Here is a 17,875-nt window from a genome sequence, read left to right as displayed (position 1 = left end):
CCAAAGCACGTGTGAATTTATGACTTCCCACAAGATGTGGCATCTGTTTTAAATAAACATACAGTATGGAAAGAAACATTTCTGTCCTATCACAGACTGATCTCATGAAGTGGCGTATGTATGACACACCAATTCGTATGCCATATTGGCGTGTTAGCAAGACGCACACTCGCTTTGTAGCGTGTTTATCAACGCCGTTTGGCCTCCATTGACTTACATTACCTTGCGATTGCGTGTGAATTTATGCCGTGGCAAGTAGTATGAAAGGGCGAAAATCTGCGTAGGGAGGTTGGTCGGGGTGGTGGATGGGTAAAACACAGGACTTTCACCCAGGAGACGGGGATTGTGTCACGTTTCCTAAAGTCAACCGTCGCTTTCTTCTTTTACTAAACCCAACCGGTTCTTCTTTTCCTAAACCCAACCCATCCGCTGTATACGACAGATAACACGCCACTTGACTTTAGAAAAGTGGCGTGTATGTTTACGCGATAACGGGCTACTTATAGAACGGGCCTGTATGTTTACGTCCGCTGTATACAGCGTAAACATACACGCGGGTAGCTCAAAATGCGTACATCTAACACGCCACTTGGATTAAGAAAGTAAGCGTGTATGTTTACGCGAAGTCATGATGTTGTCATATCACCAGAGTTTTCTTTGTATGCATATGTATTCACAGTGGCTGTGAATTAGGTACTGTCACCCTGCTGTATTGTGGGATCTCCGGTTGCTGCAGAGGTATTACTCTGGCTGTTAACAAGCTGAACACCTTACTGCATCTGTCTCTCTTGTGTGTTCGTCCTTTCACCCGTTCTCTCGCTCTCTCTCTCTCTCTCTGGTCAATTCAACCTCTCTTGTTCGACTTCAGTGATATCTGAAAGACACAAGAGAGGCCCGTTAGGTTTCTGCCGGTGTACAGTTCCACTGGAAAACATGACGACTGAACATCACGTCAACCCAAGGACAGAGAGGAGGAATGATGGACACAAAGAGTCAGTGGAAGAAAGGCATTCGCAGACACGTGTGAAGAGGCGACACCAGCCCAGTTATCAGACATGCTCCCCATAATGAGACATTGTCTAAACACTAACGTAGAAAGGGTTGTCGTAAATCAGCCTTTCGTTTGCTGATAATGGGCACCTCCATTAAGTCAAACAGAGGGTATGGTTGTCCTTATCACGTCGTTGTCGTACACGTGCACATTATCTCTCGGCCCACGAAGTGTCTGATGGATAATAGAGTGTAATTACCTTAAATCTTTTTTTTTGCCGGCTCAGTTATTTTCTATTGTATTTCACTACATGGGCCGTTAGATAAAGAGGTGTTCCCCAAGGCTGGACATGCTACGTGACCTTTGGGCTTAATAGGTAGCCATTATCGGCATGGGAATTGGCGGTAGATTTTTCTTTGTCAAGCCTACTTACTTCATGACGGAAAGGGAAATCCACGTCTTTTCAAGTGCTTTTGAAAGTGTTTCATCAGCCATTTTTAAGGCTCCATAAGGACAATTTAGTGTCTTTTAGTGTGTTTTTTTAATTATTATTATTATTCGAACTACACCAGTATGCAGCAACATGAGCATTACTCTGTTGACCATGAGGTTAGACTCTACAGGAATTAAGAAAAACAGCCCTGTGTTGAGCAATGTGTCGATAATTATATTTTAAAGGGCTATGAGCCTAAAACAAAGGATTTATCAACCTGCAGAGAAGAAAGTAATCCTTTGAACCTCTCTGTCCTTCTCTGGCGATGCATCGCCACACCTGCAGAGCAATTGATAAACACATTTAAACTCAGTAGTTGGTTCGAAAAAGGTGAGGATTATGTGCACTGTCATCATTAATCATAGCATTCAAATACCATGACACAGCAAGTAAGTCCTGTGTGGCAGAAAACTGTAAACCAGACCTTATGGGCAGGCTTAACTTTGTCATAATAAAGAGTTTTTTTGTGCGAGATTATTATATAAAGTTTGACTATAGCTGTTTGATCAAGCAATGCCTGAAAGCCAGTTTGGGCAAACAACTGCTGCCACTACATTCAACATATGACATACTTCACTGAGTACAACAGTATGTTTTATGACATAGCGAATTTTCAACTAAAAATGCATTTTGGTTAGGGTTACGCAAGTAAAACTACTTGATCAAGGTTCAGGAAAGATTAAAATCTGCTTTGTTGAGTTTGACCAAGAAGCTGTCAGTGCGGTGCATAATGCCAGTTTGCAAATACTAACTCTTGTCACTCCCCAACCTCTGCTGTATTGAGCTCAGTGTTAACTTGCAGTAATTGACAAGGTCAGAGTCTACAGTATATGCCAAATATCCACTCATATGCTGCATTCACATAACACATCTGGGTTGGCTTACTGAACTTCTGAAAGCAAAGTAAAAGTGTGGCTGAAAACCCAATGCAATTAAGTTTGAGACTGCAACGAGAGAGCAATTGCTTAAACCACAATTACATTAAAATTATTGCAACTGCAATTTAAACTAATTCAGGCTTGTTTAGAGTACCAACACACTGCTACAAAGGCTAATAATAACAAGAGCATGGCAACATGGCATGGCATAACATGCAAGTGATCTGCTGAAAAGAATAAAGAAAAGAAAAGCCTTTATATGAAAGATGAAGAAAGGCAGCTGCTTACCTGGAATATGTTTATTTAAGGTGCTGGACGGTGGGAAGAAATACTCAGTTCTGTACAACTAAACCAAAGAGTTTGAATGTATACTAGCCCAGTGCAGCATTTTAGCTACACTTGTATGAAACCATCTTGCTCTGCCTAGACTGAAAACAAACCAGAGGTCTCAATTACAGAAGTTAATGCGAGAATCTTGTTTAAAGTCACAACCAATAAGCTTTTGACTCAGAGAGATGGCTCCTTGCTTACTGTTTTATCATTGTAATTAGTTTACAGAGGTGTAGCTTGAATATGGCAGATCTGTAAGCATGACTGACATATTTTGTGCCTGTAGACTTGACACTAAAGTACATGGTGGCTTTAAAAAAAAAAAAAAAAAAAAAAAGGGGTTATTGCAGAGTCTCATGTCTAATCAGAATCATGTGTACTACTACACACACGAATCAGCGTTTGGAAGCCAGTAACATGGCAGCTTGACCCTGCTTTACCCTTCATCTCTCTTGCCGCTCAGTCACCTCACACAGAAAGGCAAGGTGTTCCACTCATTCTTGTGTTTCCTCTTTTGTGGTTTCTTTTTCTCCTTCACGGCTTCATCCAGTAGGATTTCTCAGCTCAGCTGCTGCATGACATCAAGGTGCCAGAAAAAGCTTTTGCACATTCGCTGTGACTCCGGTCCTCGCCCCAAAAACCACCACAGCATAGAATAATGTCCATGTTTTTGTCATGCCTTTGCCATTACTTCTTTATTATTGCTATTTTTAGGTCCCCTGAACAAAACAGAAAATGTGACTGGTCATCTGATGTTGCCGTGACTTGTTATTTGAATGTGTCAAACAACAGCACTGAGGGTTTTTGGGTAATTACTGTTTTACAGTTTTGAAAAAGTTGTCACGCTCCGCTCTTTTTCCTTTGAGGTGTTTTTGAATTTTTTATTCCATTTTGTTGTTTTCACATAAAATGACCAAGGAATCGTGCATGTTGGTCTCTTTCCGCTTCTTTGTTGTGTACGCTGGGATATTCTGAGAGGTGTTAATATCCTGTCATATCCTGGCCTTCCTACACTTCTGTCTTCTCTTTCTCTGTGTCGGTTCTGTTTTTCTCTCACTTTCTTCCTGTCTCGCTTTACTCCTACTCACACATCCATCTGACTGCAGCCTTTAAACCAAAGCACATGGTCGACATAGGCTTGAAGCAAGCCGGGTTATGAAAAAGGAAACATGCAAACAATAAAATGCAATTATGGGATTGACTGAGAGGTAGAAAGAACATGTGGAAGAAAAGTATGAGAGTTCAAGGATGCGAGACACAAATGTTACAGCAAGCAGACAAAGACCTGCAGTATCCTTGATGGGGATTAAGTCGATTCTAAATTGATCTTTTCTAATTGTTTAGTGCTTCTGTTTTGAAAGATCTTTTAGGTCTAATGTGGACTAGAGTATATGGTTACGATTGCCTGCTCAATTATAAAACACATCCAAGCCAGAAATATGATAACATTGCTCAACGTCACTCACACTAGGTAAAGATTGGTGCTCCGACTTATCGTAAAGGTAAATTTGGCCTCACATTAGGTCAGACAAAAGGCCTTCCAGACATTTAAAGAAACTGTGATGATAAAGTAAATATATGCTGTATAGTAGTATAGTTATACATTGTGGTGAACAGAGGGACTTTTGGCAGATGAATTAGGAGTCAAAGATGTCTTAAAGCAACAGTTTGACATTTTGGAAAAAACACATATTTGCTTTCTTGTTGAGAGTTAAATGAAAAGATTGATCCAACTCTCATGTCTGTCCCTTGAATATGAAATTCCAGCTAGCGACCAGTTAGCCTAGCTTAGCATTAAGACTGGAAACAAGGCAACAGGTAGCCTGGCTCTGTCCAAAGGTAATCAAAATCTACCTACCAGCACTTCGAACAGAGTTTATTGATTTTCTTTTCATTTTTTTTCTTTTTGGTAATTTATGGTTGGTGGATTTTGTTACCTTTTGAATCAAAGAATCTAGCTCTTTCCCCCTGCTTCCAGTTTTTAAGCTAAGCAATCTTCTTGTCTCACAAAAAAGTGTAATTCCCAAAATGTGGAACTATTCCTTTAAAAGATGATGGAGAATTCTGCATTGCTGTTGGTCCCAGCGGCACTTTGCCATGGATGGACTGAAGGAAGAGAAGGATGGGTGCATGTGTGCCATGTAGGTCCAGTGGAAGTTCCACGTGTGGCGGTCCCTTCTGTAGTGGGTCTATGCGGAAAACCTCAAACGGTTGGGTTGAAACTGGATTGAAATGCAAATGCATCACACACAGACCATGTTGGCTTGGAACGCTTGGCTGTGAAGGGCTGACTTATGACAATAGTGGTCAGGAAGCTGGCATGTTTTGAACAACTTTTTTTGGACATGCTTTCACGTGCATTTTATTTCAAGCACATTTTCACTGCATGTGTTGCTGTTGCATACAGTTACTGCTTTTTGCTTATGCAAGCAGTGGAAATGGTTGGCAAACTGCTGGTCCACATTTCCAGAATGATTTCTCATTAACTGAAATCTTTGCATGTAAAATGACTTTTAGAAGTGCATAAGGGTTAGGGCTTTTCAAACAGGTCAAATGTGAAGTCAGTCTGCTGTATGCTAATGATTTTGGATTACATGCATTCATCACCTTGCTCTGCTGGAGTTTAAGTGCACTCGTTTCGGTCACTGCACTTCTGGAGGTCAAGCGAGATTCTTTGTGGAAAACCAACATTCCTCAACCCCTCTTACCCCTGTCCAATTTGTTACTTGACACTTTCCAAAAACAGAGATACTTAATTGTAGGTCCCATTTTTGTTTTGCTCTCTCTATCATTGTCGTTTTATTGATCATTTTTCCCTTTTTTGTCTGTTGTGCGTGTGTGGGTGCATGTGCATTTGTATGTGCACGTGTATGACTTGTAATTAGCCTCTTGCTCTGGTCTGTATGGCATTTTAACAAATGCTTCTATATATATTATGCTATCAGGCTGAAGTTTTAGCAAATCTCACTCCCTGCCACTTTCTCCTCTTTCCATCCCTCCCTCTCTCTTCTCCTTTACAGCTCTATCGGCTCTTCAGCCAGTTTTTTTTTTTTTTTTTTGGGTTTTTTTTTACCAATGGTTTTTCTCTCCTCGCTTTATCTTTCTCCCTGAAATTATGCTTCAGTAGCCTGTCATTGGTATGAGGGCCTTGACTGACCAAAATCATAAACTCGTTACATTTTTTACTTTCTTGTTTGTGTAAGGCACAGTTTTGTTCTGGCTGGATGTTGGCATTCTGTGTGTGTGTGTGTGTGTGTGTGTGTGTGTGTGTGTGTGTGTGTGTGTGTGTGTGTGTGTGTGTGTGTGTGTGTGTGTGTGTGTGTGTGTGGATATACGTTGTATGTTACCTGCAACTATAAATAAATGCACAGATAATTTGTAAAAAAAAAAAAAAATTACATATACATTTTATATATATTATTTTTATATATTTATATATATATATATATATATATATATATATATATATATATATATATATATATATATATATATATATATATATGTGTGTGTATGTTAAGGCATTCACCACACAACTACTGCACAAACACACCAGGGATATGCTGTATAGGTGTATGTGCTGTGTGTCTATTATGTGTGTGCTGACCACACAGGAAGAGAATGAATGGGTTTGAGTGGAGAATAGTCAATTTACTTGCTAACTAATGTTTAAAACATTATGTTTTGCCGCGTGGTCAAAAGTAAGGAGTTGCATTTAAGTGGCCTCACCCCACACACACACACTCACGCACGCGCACACACACACACACACACACACACACACACACACACACACAGACAGACAGACAGACAGACAGACAGACAGACAGACAGACACATATACACACACACACATATGTTTTAGCCGTGATAGAAGGGGCATGTCCTAAGGATATCAGGGGTGTGTCTGTGGTCAGAATGACAGTATAAGACACAGGCAGGTACATTGAATTCTCCATTCAGTTGCACTAGACTTGAGTCTTCTCTGACTTCTTGAATTGCATTTTAGTGTTAATTTTGTCTCACAGTTAGAACTTTATATAATTCCACATTTTTAATCATAATTTTCTCTTCATAAAATCCAGTAGTCTTTTTTGAGTTACTTGTCCAGGTAGCTCTAAATAGGACTTTTATCAAGTGTTTGTGTTGTTCTTAGACAGCTGTAAGACAGTTAGATTTGAGTTTGGTCCTGACTTTTGTAGCATTTGTAGCTGCATATACAGCATCCTCGCTGAGTTGCCACGGCAACTGTGTCAATCAGCTGCAAGTCTGGGGTAAGTATGCTGCTCATGTCTTTCTCCTTTCTCTCCCTTTTTCTTGTTCTGTCTTGTATTCTTTCTTAATCTCTATCTTAGCCGTAATGTCTTTCTCCATCTGTTTCTTTCTTCTCATCTACTTTCTCATCTTTTCTTCAGTCTTCCTCTCATCCTTATTCTGTCATTCTTGTTTTTGTTTGACATATTCCAAATGCCTGTTATGTTTTCTCTTTTGGTCAGTGGCTGTTGTACAAGCCTATTTGTGACCAGCCAGTCTGTCCGCTACTTTTTCTCCTCTTGGGAGAAAAGTATAGAGAAAAAAAGAAAAACCATATTTGCCATATCTGGCTGTCTAATATGATCATTTCATCACGACTTAAGTTGTGCAGGGTGATAAGTGCTAAGAATGCATTTTATGTTGTGTGAGTTTGTCATGTCTATAATTTTGAAAGTAAAATCTTCACCACAAATAACATGCTGTATTCTGACAGCCTATGGTTAATGTGATAAAATTTCATATTTTGACACAACATGATTTTGGCATGTTACATTAAGCAGTGGAAACTCAAATGTAAAGGTGAGCCAGTGTTAAGTGTCGGGATGCTATAAATGGACCCGGGAATATCTCGTTTATAATTGACCTCAGGTTGAAATTCATTCATTCTTAGTTCGCAAAGTTATATACAAACAAAAGTAAAGAGCAGTAATAAATGCCTTGCTGACCACTTGATCTGTGTACATACGGATAGGCACTGTAGGAAGTTATGCTATTTTAAAAGCAGTCATCAAATATTTTCCGACCACAAATTGCTAACTTTAGAGATGACAATATTGTGTTGCTGTAACATGACCTAGATCAAAGAAGAATTTTTCCACTGCAAAATAAAGCAGTACAACCATCCTCATTTCTTCATGTGTTTGTCTTCTCTATCATGATATCACTTAGTTTTGATGACATTAAACAATAAAAAGACTTTGTTTTTTCTAACATGAAACACTCCTCCCAGGCACAGCTAATGCCAAGCGTTGAGAAAGCCAGCATGTGTTGGCAAATTAATGTGTTGTAGCATGAATTGCAAGTGTCTATGAACCAAAAATAGCGACAGCAAAGCCTTGGTTCATTCACTCCTGGTCATAAAAAGAACCTGATTCATGTTAAATGTTATTTACATCATTTACAACTGCTCCTTACCTGCCTGTCACTCGAGTCACTGCACTCCCCATAAGTTGGAAAAAAGTGACTCAGGTGTTTTTCGCCATGTGGTTTTGTGTGAGTGGGCGTGTGTGTGTGTGTGTGTGTGTGTGTGTGTGTGTGTGTGTGTGTGTGTGTGTGTGTGTGTGTGTGTGTGTGTGTGTGTGTGTGTGCATACGTGTGTGAGTGTGTGACAGTATTGTTATGTCACCAATTGTTGTCTTGTGATATGTTGTGTGTTCATCAATATGTGACCAGAAAAAGCTTCTTGGCACTAAAAAGGTTAAAAAGTTGTGTTTGCAAAAAGGGCAGTTAGGTGATTTATATTACGCACACGAAAAACCCATATTTAAGTGAACCTGACCTTGAGTTTTAAAATGTGATTAACCCTTTTTCTGACCTGTCTTGTCTCCCCTGTCTCCTGTCTCTTTTAGATCATATGAACATAGAAGAATACATTGAAGAAGATGAGGAACCACCTTTACTGCTCAGCTCTCGTCCTTCTCACGGTAAATATGTGCATCTGTGTGTTAATGCAACAAAAAGGTTGTGTTCCGTATGGAGTGGCATGCACATCATGCAACATCATCACAATTTTACTGCAAAACTCCACTGACTCGTGTGTGTGTGTGTGTGTGTGTGTGTGTGTGTGTGTGTGTGTGTGTGTGTGTGTGTGTGTGTGTGTGTGTCTTCCAGGTGTTTGGCTGTGGTGGGACTGCAGCAGTGCAGTGTCGGTGGGGGGAAGGATGTGTGTGTCTGCAATGCCCTGCAGGCCAAGAGCCTTCCAAGGTGAGATCACCTTTTAAGTATTTCTTTTGTCCCCCTAGACACTACAAAACACTTTCACCCCATGTTATCTTCCCCTTCCTACCTTCCTATAAATGTACAACAAGATATATTTCTTCTTATTCTGTAAAATATAGGACAAAGAGTGCAAATACCTTGTGACGTAGTCAGCTACAGCCAAGTGTTGAATGCATGTATGCATTTTTATTTGCAGTATGTAAGCAAATTAATTTGTTGTGAGTCACTGGTGACAAGTTTATTCCCACCACCTACCTGTATACAGTATATAAAGCCTATGGCTAGAGATCTGGAGTTTATTTTACCGTCTTAGCTTACAATTTCTGTTTAGGGTCACCACAGTCAACATAAACCAAGTTATTTGGTACACTGTTTAATGAGGGAAAACCTTTCATGAGATTGCTTTTTAAACAAAAGGAGGGTTTTTGTCAAGGTGTGTTATGTTTCTCTTTTGTTGCAAGTTGTATTTATGAAGTTGTCACAGATCACATGCTGTTTCTAACACAACAAAACTACCATTCGTCACTAAGATATCTGTATTTACCTTTGTTGGCCAGTGTATGTAGCTAAGTGAACGTTAAAAGAAAATGTCTTTTTCTTTTTTTTTATAATTCTAGTTAACACAAAGACTCTAACCCTTTGACAGCACCAGATAGATGCCTAATTTAGCTCTTTTGCAGCCTATTTTGCTTGAGTTAAAAAGTGTTTTCTTTCTTGCCAGGCCTGTGGGCAGATCCAAAGTCCAACAGAAGAAGTGCAATGTCAGTTGTGCCCGACAAGAACCTTTTCAGACGCATTTGACTCTGAACTTTGCCGCCCACATGCATCCTGCAAGATCCTTGGCCGTAAGGTTGCAACCCCTGGCACTGCGATCTCAGATGGTGTCTGTGGGGACTGCCTGCCTGGGTAAGGCCTAGTATTCTGCAAGGTTCAATGAAACTGTAGCAATGACATTCAAAGTGATTACGGGGTATATGCTCCAACATATACCCTGTAAACTTTTATTTGTTCTAAATTAAGGCCTGTCATTTTCTCTGTTTCAAGAAAACAAGAAGACACACGCACACACACACACACACACACACACACACACACACACACACACACACACACACACACACACACACACACACATACATTACGTCATTCACAACTATGGGCAAACAACATCAAGCGCCATAGGACATAATGTGCCACAGGCTAAAACCGCTGATTCATTCATTCACTGTAGAATGGTCCTCCCATTTTTTTTTTTTTTTTTGTCCATCTCTCTAATTACATTCCTTTCTCTTCTCTTTCTTTTCTATTTGCAGGTTTCACTCCACTGCCACAGGGGAAGTTTCCACCCAAAGTCTGTGTGTGAAAAGTAAGCATGATCCTGCACATGCTGCTCATTAAATTCACAGTTAGCATTTGTTTGTTTTTTTAAGACCATGCTCTTACTTCCTGCTCTCTTCCCCCCCTCCCCTCCCCTCTGTTTCTATTTATTCTCATCTCATTCAGCATCTTTGCATGTCAGAACGGTGCGTACAGTGGGTAAAGGTCCATCCAGCGGTGCAGGAGGGCAGGTCAACGGCACAGTGGTGCGCAGCGCTGAGGAGAAGACGGCAGAGTACGCCGTGTTTGCTTTGGTGCCCATTTTCTGCGTGATGGGCCTGTTGGGTATCCTCATCTGCAACATCCTGAAGAAGAAGGGATACCGCTGCACTGCTGACAAGGAGGGAGGGGATGAAGAAACTGCCACACCGCAAAAAGAAGGTAAGAGAGATGAAATGACAGGAATTGCAAAAAAGAGAAGAAAAAGTTAGAAAAAAAGAGCTAAAGATAGAAAGTAGCAGGGGGCGTAATGACTGAAACTAGCCTTTATGTTCAGGTTCTGGTCACGTTCGCCCATAAAAATGCCGAATTAGCACACACGCATGCAGAAGATGTGGTTAAGTGTTGTCAGGAGTCGGGGCAAAGCCAGGCCCAAAGGGCAGTGTCTTTGTCTGCAGCCACAGTCCATGTACAGTATCTCTGTGATGTGACTGCACGCAAGCCTACATGGGTGGCTTTTCTATGTCTTTAAACTTTGACCTTGTCATGCATGCTTTGTTTTTCCAAGCATGCGTTTTTATTCTTGTAATTTTACTGTCTGAAAAAGGGGGGTGGGAGCATTCTCATGAACTCTCTTGCCCTACTGACGTCAGAGAGAGAGAGATACTGACTTGAGTAAATACAGAGATAAGTGAAAGTGGGGGGAGGCGGGGGAGGGCAAAAGAGGAAAGAAAGACAGAGGGATGAGGGTGGTATTAACTGAAAGAGATATTAAGATAAATAAATGGAAAAACTAAAGAGAGCTTAGAGAGAGAAATAAAGAGAGACACAGAGGGACCAAGCAATAAAACAAGTATTGAGTTACCACACCCTGTTCTCTGTGCTTTGCACAGTCTCAGAGTAAAATGAGTGCTCTTTATGCCTGTCCTTTGGAAAAGTGAAGAGTGGTATATTGTCCTGTAATGGAGTACTGCAGCCTTTGACCCAAATAGACTTCTTTTCTTGTAAGGTGACAAGTCACCTGTGGCAGTCATAACTACTGGTTTAAACTGGATGGTGAAGCACCATTTATACTTTCTGTATAGACCTACATTGCCGTGCAACATGATGGGAAAAGTGGGCTACACCCATATTTCTTGTATGTACTTGAGTTACTGTACCTGTGTGGTTTTCAAGCTTGTATAGCAGGTAAAACCCTTGGGTCACGAGGTGTACTCCATCTGCTGTAGCAGTGATCAGAGCAGCTTTTTTAAACTGTGAGACAGGACGCACAATGAAGTGTTCCTGGTACATTTCCACATAGAACATATGAGATTTTGAGGTGTTTGTACTTATTTATGGTTGCACAAACTCCAAATGTGAGTCAGAGAAAGTACATTGAATTCAGCAAACATTGCAAAGTAGTTTGTAGCCTACTGGGATATATGCTTGTTTGCTTTCCTGCAGAGAATTAGATTAGAAGATTAATACCACTTTCATATCATGTTCATTAGGCATGCAGGTAATCACCTTGGTTTTTGTATGAATTAAACAAACAAAATACAAAGTTTTCATTAGTGAGCGTAAGAGATGCTGGTACTTTTGGACAGAAGCAGGCTAACTGGCTGTTTCCCCTTTCAAATATTAATTTTCCTTACTATTGTGCTACCCTGCGGCCCTAAAAGGATATTTTCCCCTAGGCCACCATTGTAAAAGAAATGTTGACAAGACTCCTCAAACTGAAAGGTTTGTTGTGATTGCCGATTTGTTTTTATTCATGGACTTTTTATATTTGAAAAACGTTCCTTGAGCCGAGAAAAGCGTTTTTAAAAAGCTGTGACGTAACCACAATGTAAAGTCTATGGGCCCAGTGGGAACTCGCGGGCAGGCCCGCAGAGGAAACACTACTGTGCATATTCAGTGGGCCACATATCACAGAAGCTTTAGAATTTTTTTTTTTCCTAATGCGCCAGGCGTGCAATTTCATTAAAGTGAATAAAGGCCATTTTGGGATCCGGTGTCCAGTTATTATTATGCATCTATAGTCAGAGCACAGAGATCTGCCACCTCAGCAGATCAGACTTTCTGTCAGCATGGAACACCCGTTTGCCCAACACCTGTTTGGATAACTTCCAATAATCATCAGGATTAATTAAATATTTAAGTAAGCAATGTTTTTCACAGATGCAAACATCAAGTTATCCTTTATTTTGGTTTTGTTTTATCTCTGTGCACCCCTTGGTTGGCTGAACCTGCCTCTTTCGTTACACAGTTACAAATACTCACACTTGAATGTTTCTTGATACACTGAGCTAATTGAGGACCTCTACAGTAGTTTGTTAGCTCATTGTTGTTGATTACAGGGAGAATATTACTCTTTTTCTTTGAGTACCTAGGTTGTTTTTAGCTTCCGTTCCCTAACATTTCAGCCACAACCATCAACGTAATTTGTGTCTTCAAAGATGAGAGCTTATCTATTGTGTCACCAAGCCTTTAAAGCACATGGCGTTCTGTCAGTGTAGTGGATTTAGTGATCCAGGGCCAGCAGATCGGATTGCATGATAAGTATCATTGTTACATCTGTTTCACTAGCAGAAAATCTGGCCTAAAAATGAAATGCATGCAGAATGTCAAAAACTCCTCAAACATCCCATCTCTGCTCATATATTTGAAAGAAAGCCTGCGTAAAGAAGGGATTTCAGGACCGACAGAGGTCAGAGCAACAGTCTTTGCCTTTTGTTTGCAGCATTACCTTGGTCTCTCCCTCTCCGAGCACTTTGTTGTGAAACTTAAGACGCCCCTGCACCCAAAGAGAAACTTCCCGAACCTCCATCCCCCCACTCTGTCCTTATAGTCTTTGTTCATTCATCCTAATCCCCCCCCCCCCACACACACACACACACACACACACACACACACACACACACACACACACACACACACACACCGCCTCCCTCTTCTCATATGAACATGACACTATCCATCCTTCTCTCCTTTTCCAGCCAGTTTAATAATTCAATCGGGTCCTCACCTCATGGTTTATGTCTCCTCTTGCTTTCGCCTCTCTCCTCTCTTTCTCTGTATCTCCTTGTTTCTCTCTGCTTTGTTCTTCTTCCTTTATTTTCTTTTATCCCATTTTTTTATCTGCTCTGTCAATTCCTAGAGTTTGTCGGGGTCTTCCATGATGAAGTTCTATTTAAGTGTTCCTTGTATGAAACCTAAAACTGAATGATTGATTGATTTCAAAATGAATGATTTTCATTTACAACAATTTAGGATATTATGCAGATAACAATAGCGTATGGACTTTTCATTACTTTGAATAATCTAAAGGCACAATTTCAACCTTCAGGTAAATCTATGTTAACATTTTGCATACTGTATGTAGTTTTTTGTTTTCATTGGAACCAAGCAACAGCTACTGGGGTGATTTTATGACACTGTATCACCTCCTTCACTCTCAGCCCCCCCCCCCTTTCTCTCCTCCTGCACAGCTTTGAGCACAGAGGATGCAGTGGTGCAGTGATAAGCTATTTATATCTGGATGTGTGAGTGAGACACATAAAGGACAAGTGAGGGGATGATACACAAAATAAAGTTAGTAAAGATGCCAAAAAGTGGGTAATGTAAGGAAGTAAAAGACAGCAGGTAAAACAGTTAAGAACAAAAGAATGATCAGAGGGCAGTAGAAGCTGTGAATGCTGCATGGGAAAACGTTATCTCTCTCCCTCTTCCCCTCTCTTGTTGTTATGTAACTATCCTTGTTGCAGTGCGCTGACTATCTGTCCGTCTGTCCTGGGCTAAGGTTAAGTAAAGTTCTTACTCCAGCACTTTTCCCATCATCTCCCCTGATGGGGAACACCCATGAGGAAATACAGCAAGCGTAGCCTGGCAGGGCTAAAATCAGACTGCAGAGGTAACTCTGGCTACACAGAGCTGCAGACAGAGAAATGTTTGACTTGTTGGAAAGCGCAGTGACAGGAAAGTTGAAGGGAAGAAACAGAGGGCAAGAAATGTACAGAGTAAAAAGGTAGAGTTGAGCTGCTGCAGTTTTCATTTTCAGTTAGCTCCACATGCAGGACTGCTGCATTTAAACAGTTTTATCTCTTACCGTTTTATTTTTTAAATCTTTTTATTCTGAAGCTCAAACATTGAACTGAGCAAACTCAAACTCATCTGAAAAAGAGTATGAGTGCCTCACTGTGAAATGGATGCCGTTATCCTCGCATAGCAACAGCCACTGTGGAGACACGGCTATTGTTATGTCCCAACAACAGCCTGACGCTGCTGCTTATGCAAGAGAGACACGCACATAGTCACATTTTGCTCTTTAACAACCAAATACACACAGTCACCTGGCATTAGGGGTCTGGTACACACACACAACACACGCACACACACACACACACACACATACACACACACACAGAGCCTTGTGTGATTCAACAGTGCTGAATGGAGTGTGATTTGTTGAGTGAGCTATTCTGGACCCCCCTGCGCCCTCATCCCTTTCCTCTCAGCTGCCTCAATGTGCTGTGCTATTATGGGATGGTCGGGGGGTGTGGGGGGTGTTGCCATGGAGGCATATCTATTCTTTGCTGTTCAGTCATCCACATCCATCCTTATCAGTCCCATCGAGCACTGGGGCACAATATCCCAGCAGTGACATGCACTGTGTGAACTGCGCTCACTCTGTCTCTATCTGTGAGTGAAGTAGCTGCTGTCAAAGTGATTTAAAAGCATGAGGAACTTACTGTGCATTGAAATATACAAAAATATAAGTTTATATATTACAGTAAAGTTCATATTGGACAGTTTGAAATACATGCCATTTATCTTCAAGAATATATTCCAAAATATAATGAACGTACACTTTTTTTTACCATATGGTTTGACAAAGCAATCCTTACTCAGGTCATCAGGTCTGCTTACTATTTTTCAGGTATTCAGTTACATATGTTAAATACCAGATATGGAAAATTTGTGTTATATGCATTAGACTGTAAGAATAATTTTACACTATATGGTTATATGTATGTATGTATGTAATTACATAGATGAAAATGTCAATATACTAGTTCTAGAATCTAGGATCTAGAACCTAAAATGCAATATACAGTATTATAAAACATACTGTATGTCTGCTAATTGTCCCGGTCTGTCTCTGCTTGTCTTTTTTGCTTGCTTTAGGTAACAATTGTCCCTACATATCTGACGACCTGAACGAAGACACCATCAGTGTTCTGGTTCGCCTCATCACTGAGAAGAAAGGTGGGTGTTGAGCAGCAGTGACGTCACTTAGGAGCTAGTGGTCAGAGTCACTTCATCTGTTGTGGCTTTAGAGGGGAACGCAGTGTCATAAGAGTACGTCACAGACACGTCTTAACTGCTGCGAGCTCAGACTATCCGCTCCTTAATGTTAGAAATGCCAACGCAGCGAAAAAATGAAAAGAGACATTGGTTGTTTTTGAAAGGAGATAAAAAAAATAATAAGTCTTGTCCTTTAGAATGAAAAGTAGAACCAAATGTAAATCCTACAATGGTCTAGTTTATTTTTCCAATCAATCACCAATAAGCACAAAGATAATTGCTATTTATAAACATCTAATATGGTCTTGCGTAAACCACATTCTAGCAGACAGGGCAAGTTTGAATATATTTTGATTTATAGCATTGACTGTCACTGTAGTCACATCATTGATTGAGTCTCATCTGAATGTGTGTGCATCTTTCAGAAAATGCTGCTGCGCTGGAGGAACTGCTGCTAGAGTACGAGAGCAAACAGATGGACACGAGCAAAGCCTCGTCAATCAAGTATGAGACCACACTCGCTTACACACTCCATCAATATATACCTTCAACATGTACACGCTCAGTAATGCTGCTCAAGGTTAAGCTGAATACAGAGGCAAGACAAGTCTGGGAGAGAGCAGGGCAGTGAGCATTTTGTAAGAAAGCTGTGTGTGTGTGTGTGTGTGTGTGTGTGTGTGTGTGTGTGTGTGTGTGTGTGTGTGTGTGTGTGTGTGTGTGTGTGTGTGTGTGTGTGTGTGTGTGTGTGTGTGTGTGTGTGTGTGTGTGTGTGTGTGTGTGTGTGTGTGTGTGTGTGTGTGTGTGTGTGTGTCTAAACTGAATATTGATATAAACCAATAGATTCAGAACCACTATTAAAGTTGCAAATATTTTTTAATTATTTTTAAATTGGAATCTTATAGAAATATTAAGAATTTGCTCAAGCTCCCACCTTGTATAAAACATTGTAATATCTTCTTTTTTTTATCCTAACAAATAAAAATGCAAACTGTGTTTTACAGGATTATAATTCCATATCGTGCCTCCACTAGTTGTGTTTTCAACTCTAACACATTTTAATAATAATGTAATGCCACCTGCAATTTAAAATGTTTAGTTTTTTATCAAAGAGGAAAAGAAAGTAATCTCATAGAATTCCTCAGTGGAGTTCTGGAGTGGGCTGATACTTGGCAGTGATTCAGTCCTGCATGTCTGAAGTGAGTGTCTGACACAGTTGTGTCCGCTGTCTCTTGATTCATGAGGCTTTAACAGCCAGCCTAGCCACTAGGCTCATTGGCTATCACATAGCTTGAAGTCACACAATTTACACGACCATGTCTATTTGTGGTTGGAACTTTGGTTGTAATCTGCGGCCGATAAAAGTGCTCAAGTAATCAGAAGTTAATCTAACAAAACCAGCAATATGCTGCTTTATTCCACAGTCTACACCACGATGATTTTCCTTTACCAGAACTGGCAGCCGAAGTCAGAGAAGTCCTTCATTCTCCAAATTGCCCCCCTATTCTTTGCTGCTGCACTGACACAGCTTTCCCACAGAAGTTTATCTTATCTCGCACTTTTATATGGATGAAAATTAGATACATTACACCCCAGTACGTATGCCACATTGACAACAGTGAGAGGTCTCAGGGGCCTCTGGCAGTGTGCTGCTGCTCAATGGGCTGCTGTAACATGTGAGCTTAGGATTCGAGAACATTCTGACACGCACACATGATATGCACACTGAAATTTGGAAAGCTTTCAGATCCTCTGTGTGTGTGTGTGTGTGTGTGTGTGTGTGTGTGTGTGTGTGTGTGTGTGTGTGTGTGTGTGTGTGTGTGTTTCTGCAGGGGTCACTACAGATCACCCACTAGCTATTACAACACTGGGAAATACAGCTGCATTCATCTCTTTTGCACTGCCTTTCTCTGCACAAACAAACCATGGAAAGACCAAAGCTAAAGAGGCCTGGGTGGACTTGCTAACAGATAACTCTTCACATTTCAATTTTAAATTCATTTCCATTTATACATTCACACTAGGCAAAGGTGGAGGGGAAGGTAACATTTGGCTAGTTTTTCTTAAGAGTCTTAAGTCTTAAAAGATTCACTTGTCATTGTGGCATTA

The 17,875-nt window shown here is 40.6% G+C and overlaps 1 protein-coding gene across 1 annotated transcript in view; it reads left to right on the top strand.

The window, feature by feature from the left end:
* The window catches only part of relt (RELT TNF receptor), a 32,297-nt gene that overhangs the window by 8,502 nt on the left and 5,920 nt on the right, over window positions 1-17,875 (top strand). Inside the window, exons 2-8 of the mRNA XM_028573610.1 lie at window positions 8,575-8,649; window positions 8,837-8,929; window positions 9,666-9,850; window positions 10,258-10,310; window positions 10,448-10,702; window positions 15,650-15,730; window positions 16,195-16,273. Of these exons, the coding sequence (XP_028429411.1) occupies window positions 8,608-8,649; window positions 8,837-8,929; window positions 9,666-9,850; window positions 10,258-10,310; window positions 10,448-10,702; window positions 15,650-15,730; window positions 16,195-16,273 (788 nt within the window). The 5' untranslated portion in view covers window positions 8,575-8,607. The remainder of the gene's footprint in view (window positions 1-8,574; window positions 8,650-8,836; window positions 8,930-9,665; window positions 9,851-10,257; window positions 10,311-10,447; window positions 10,703-15,649; window positions 15,731-16,194; window positions 16,274-17,875) is intronic.

Source organism: Perca flavescens, chromosome 3 (genome assembly GCF_004354835.1).
Source record: "Perca flavescens isolate YP-PL-M2 chromosome 3, PFLA_1.0, whole genome shotgun sequence".
NCBI classification, from domain to species: Eukaryota; Metazoa; Chordata; class Actinopteri; order Perciformes; family Percidae; genus Perca; species Perca flavescens.
This window is presented reverse-complemented; position numbering and strand designations above follow the sequence as displayed.